General features: G+C 48.8%; 1 protein-coding gene across 1 annotated transcript in view; it reads right to left on the bottom strand.

The window, feature by feature from the left end:
• LOC310824367 (capping protein, Arp2/3 and myosin-I linker protein 3-like) overlaps positions 1 to 5,000 on the bottom strand; it is a gene marked incomplete at its 3' end in the record, with an annotated part of 19,969 nt that overhangs the window by 3,192 nt on the left and 11,777 nt on the right. The window contains exons 17-23 of the mRNA XM_083697621.1: positions 4,969 to 5,000; positions 4,535 to 4,616; positions 4,328 to 4,424; positions 3,855 to 3,909; positions 3,245 to 3,417; positions 738 to 806; positions 311 to 404 (exon numbers count right to left, since the gene is read on the bottom strand). The exon at positions 4,969 to 5,000 is cut by the window's right edge and continues 38 nt beyond it. Coding sequence (XP_083553747.1) covers positions 311 to 404; positions 738 to 806; positions 3,245 to 3,417; positions 3,855 to 3,909; positions 4,328 to 4,424; positions 4,535 to 4,616; positions 4,969 to 5,000 — 602 coding nt within the window. The remainder of the gene's footprint in view (positions 1 to 310; positions 405 to 737; positions 807 to 3,244; positions 3,418 to 3,854; positions 3,910 to 4,327; positions 4,425 to 4,534; positions 4,617 to 4,968) is intronic.

Here is a 5,000-nt window from a genome sequence, read left to right as displayed (position 1 = left end):
CACACACACACACACACAGGCACCTGTAGGACACACACACACACACACACACACACACACACAGGCACCTGTAGGACACACACACACACACACACACACACACACACAGGCACCTGTAGGACACACACACACACACACACACACACACACACACACACACACACAGGCACCTGTAGGACACACACACACACACACACACAGGCACCTGTAGGACACACACACACACAGGCACCTGTAGGACACACACACACACAGGCACCTGTAGGACACACACACACACACACAGGCACCTGTAGGACAGCCAACTGACCTTCTGCAGGGCCTCGTCCGTCTTGTCAGGGTTGCTGCGGTAACCCTGGGCAATGTCACTCAGGGGGAGGGGCATCCGCTGCAGGGTGAAGTTCCTGGGGGGGGGAGTTACCACTGATAGATGATAGACTGTGTGTATGTGTGTGTGTGTGTGTGTGTGTGTGTGTGTGTGTAGTGTCTGTGTGTAGTGTGTGTGTGTGTGTGTGCGTGTGTGTGTAGTGAATGTGTAGTGTGTAGTGTTTGTGTGTGTGTGTGTAGTGTGTGTGTGTGTGTGTGGGTGTGTGTGCGCGTGTGTGTGTGTGTGTGTCTGAGTGTGTGTCTGAGTGTGTGTGTGTGTGTGTGTCTGTGTCTGAGTGTGTGTGTGTGTGTGTGTGTGTGTGTGTGTCTGAGTGTGTGTGTGTGTGTGTGTGTGTGTGTGTGTGTCTGACCTCTCCAGAGCGTTGGCCACATCCAGGAAGCCTCGAGCAGTCACGTTGTTCCTGTCCCAGACCAGCGACCTGAACACACACCAGTCATCAACACACACCAGTCATCAACACACACCAGTCATCAACACACACCAGTCATCAACAGCGCCGAGGGGCTTCATTCACCAGAAATACAGAAATCACAACGCCTGCTTTTGTAGCCAATCAGAGTGCTGTTGCTAGGTGAACACCACATAGAACACTTGGCCCTCTCGGTGGGGAGGGTTCTGGAGCTCTCTGGCAGTTAGTGAGTTAACCTGCTGGCTAGACTGGAGGAGTTATGGTCAGAGTCATGGTTAGGTTAGGTTGGTAGTTGGTTAGGAGAAGGTTAGGTTGATTAGGGTAGGTCAGGGGTAGGTTGTGGGTAGGTTATGGGGAGGTTATGGATAGATTGTGGGTAGGTTATGGATAGGTTATGGTAGGTTATGGGTAGGTTAGGGGTGGGTTATGGTAGGTTAGAGGTGAGTTATGGGTAGATTATGGGTAGGCTATGGTAGGTTAGGGGTGGGTTATTGGTAGGTTATGGTAGGTTAGGGGTGGGTTATGGGTAGGTTAGGGGTGGGTTATGGTAGGTTAGAGGTGAGTTATGGGTAGATTATGGGTAGGCTATGGTAGGTTAGGGGTGGGTTATTGGTAGGTTATGGTAGGTTAGGGGTGGGTTATGGGTAGGTTAGGGGTAGGTGATGGTAGGTTAGAGGTAGATAATGGGTAGGTTGTGGGTAGGTTAGGGGTAGATTATGGGTAGGTTATGGTAGGTTAGGGGTGGGTTTGTGGTAGGTTAGGGGTAGGTTAAGGGTGGGTTATGGGTAGGTTAGGGGTAGGTTATGGTAGGTTAGGGGTAGGTTATGGTAGGTTAGTGGTAGGTTAGGGGTGGGTTAGTGGTAGGTTATGGTAGGTTAGTGGTAGGTTATGGTAGGTTATGGGTGGGTTCTAGGTACGTTAGGGGTGGGTTAGTGGTAGGTTAGGGGTGGATTAGGGGTAGGTTAGGGGTGGGTTATGGTAGGTTAGTGGTAGGTTATGGTAGGTTAGGGGTAGGTTATGTTAGGTTAGAGGTAGGTTATGGTAGGTTAGGGGTGGGTTAGTGGTAGGTTATGGTAGGTTAGGGGTAGGTTATGGTAGGTTAGGGGTGGGTTCTAGGTAGGTTATGGTGGGTTAGTGGTAGGTTATGGTAGGTTAGGGGTAGATTATGGTAGGTTATGGTAGGTTAGGGGTGGGTTAGTGGTAGGTTAGGGGTGGGTTAGTGGTAGGTTATGGTAGGTTAGGGGTGGGTTAGTGGTAGATTATGGTAGGTTAGGGGTAGATTATGGTAGGTTAGTGGTAGGTTAGTGGTAGGTTATGGTAGGTTAGTGGTAGGTTATGGTAGGTTAGGGGTGGGTTAGTGGTAGGTTATGGTAGGTTAGGGGTGGGTTAGTGGTAGGTTATGGTAGGTTAGGGGTAGATTATGGTAGGTTATGGTAGGTTAGTGGTAGGTTATGGTAGGTTAGGGGTAGATTATGGTAGGTTATGGTAGGTTAGTGGTAGGTTATGGTAGGTTAGGGGTGGGTTAGTGGTAGGTTATGGTAGGTTAGGGGTGGGTTAGTGGTAGGTTATGGTAGGTTAGGGGTAGATTATGGTAGGTTATGGTAGGTTAGTGGTAGGTTATGGTAGGTTAGGGGTAGATTATGGTAGGTTATGGTAGGTTATGGTAGGTTAGTGGTAGGTTATGGTAGGTTAGGGGTAGATTATGGTAGGTTATGGTAGGTTAGTGGTAGGTTATGGTAGGTTATGGTAGGTTAGTGGTAGGTTAGGGGTAGATTATGGTAGGTTATGGTAGGTTAGTGGTAGGTTATGGTAGGTTATGGTAGGTTAGTGGTGGGTTAGTGGTAGGTTATGGTAGGTTATGGTAGGTTATGGTAGGTTATGGTAGGTTATGGTAGGTTAGGGGTAGATTATGGTAGGTTATGGTAGGTTAGGGGTGGGTTAGTGGTAGGTTATGGTAGGTTATGGTAGGTTAGTGGTAGGTTATGGTAGGTTATGGTAGGTTAGGGGTAGATTATGGTAGATTATGGTAGGTTATGGTAGGTTAGGGGTAGATTATGGTAGGTTATGGTAGATTAGGGGTGGGTTAGTGGTAGGTTATGGTAGGTTATGGTAGGTTAGTGGTAGGTTATGGTAGGTTATGGTAGGTTAGGGGTAGATTATGGTAGGTTATGGTAGATTAGGGGTGGGTTAGTGGTAGGTTATGGTAGGTTATGGTAGGTTAGTGGTAGGTTATGGTAGGTTATGGTAGGTTAGGGGTAGATTATGGTAGATTATGGTAGGTTATGGTAGGTTAGGGGTAGATTATGGTAGGTTATGGTAGATTAGGGGTGGGTTAGTGGTAGGTTATGGTAGATTATGGTAGATTAGGGGTGGGTTAGTGGTAGGTTATGGTAGATTATGGTAGGTTATGGTAGGTTAGGGGTAGGTTAGGGGTAGGTTATGGTTACCTGAGGTTAGTGTTGATGAGCAGGGCCTTGGCCAGCATCTTGGCGCCTGTGTCTCCGATGCTGTTTCCACTGATGTCGATGTGGCTCAGACTGGCATTGCTGCCCAGGCTGTTGATCAGGATGGTGGTGCCACTCTTCAGCTTGGAGTCACACACTGACAGAGACTCCAAGGGCTGCACACACACACACACACACACACACACACACACACACACACACACACACACACACACACACACACACACACACACATACACACACACACACACACACACGACAGTTGTGAACTGCAGCAGTGAGCGTGGTCCAATCAGCAGCCAGAGGTGAGTCCTGAGCAGTTGTAATGAGGCTGCAGGCCTGCAGGCTGCTGCTCCGTCTCAGAGAGGATTCTGGGTAATTAACAGCGGGGAGAGGCCAGGGTGTTGGCTGGGCTGGGTCATGGCAACGGGAGTACAATGAGAATATGCTGTCATATTGTCATGGTAACACACTGTAATGTTGTCATGGTAACACACTATAATATTGTCACGGTAACACACTGTAATGTTCTCACAGTAACACACTGTTGTCACGGTAACAAACTGTCATGTGGTCATGGTAATACACTCACACACTCCTCCTCCTGGATGAGCTGAACGATGCGCTGGAGGACATCTGTCAACGCTCTGGAGAGAGAGAACAGAGAGATGGAGGGATAGACAGATAGACAGATAGACAGACAGACCGACAGACAGACAGACAGACAGACAGACAGACAGACAGACAGACAGATAGATAGATAGATAGATAGATAGATAGATAGATAGATAGATAGATAGACAGATAGACAGACAGACAGATAGACAGATAGATAGATAGATAGATAGATAGATAGATAGATAGATAGATAGATAGGTAGGTAGGTAGGTAGGTGGGTAGGTAGGTAGGTAGGTAGGTGGGTAGGTAGGTGTGGTAGGTAGGTAGGTAGGTAGGTAGAACGGTAGGAGGGTAGGTAGGAGGGTAGGTAGGTAGGACGGTAGGAGGGTAGGTAGGAGGGTAGGTAGGAGGGTAGGTAGGTAGGTAGAACGGTAGGAGGGTAGAGACCTGGACTTCATGGTGAAGTTGCGTCCCAGCGCGAGGTGTCGAATGGAGTGACTACGGCCGATGGACAGCACCATGGTAACCATGTCACTTTCCAATCCTACACACACACACACACACACACACACACACACAAACGCTAAAGGATGGTGTTGCCCTGGGAGACCCCTGGAGAGAGAAACAGAGAGTGGGGGGGGGGTAGATACCTACCGTTGTCTGAGAGGTCCAGACTGCTGATGGTCTTGGCTTCAAAGATGTGCTCCTGAATCACCTGGGCCCCAGCAGACCTCAACTACACACACACACACACACACACACACACACACGATACAAACGTTACAAACAATACATTTTATACACGAGATACACATGATCACACACAGCACTGTGAAACAATATGTGGTTTGCGTGTGTGTGTGTGTGTGTGTGTGTGTGTGTGTGTGTGTGTGTGTGTGTGTGTGTGTGTGTGTGTGAGTGTGTGTGTGTGTGCCTGTGCGTGTGCCTGTGCGTGTGCGTCTGTGTGTGTGTGTGTGCCTGTGCGTGTGTGTCTGTGTCTGTGTCTGTGTGTGTGTGTGTGTGTGTGTATGTGTGTGTGTGTGTGTGTGTGTGTGTGTGTGTGTGTGTGTGTGTGTGTGTGTGTGTACCTCACAGCTGCTGAGGTCCAGTTCTAGTCCAG

Source organism: Argentina silus, assembly GCF_951799395.1.
Source record: "Argentina silus genome assembly, contig: scaffold_188, whole genome shotgun sequence".
NCBI lineage: Eukaryota > Metazoa > Chordata > Actinopteri > Argentiniformes > Argentinidae > Argentina > Argentina silus.
The sequence above is the reverse complement of the archived record's forward strand: the minus strand, read 5'-3'. Positions and strand labels throughout refer to the sequence as shown.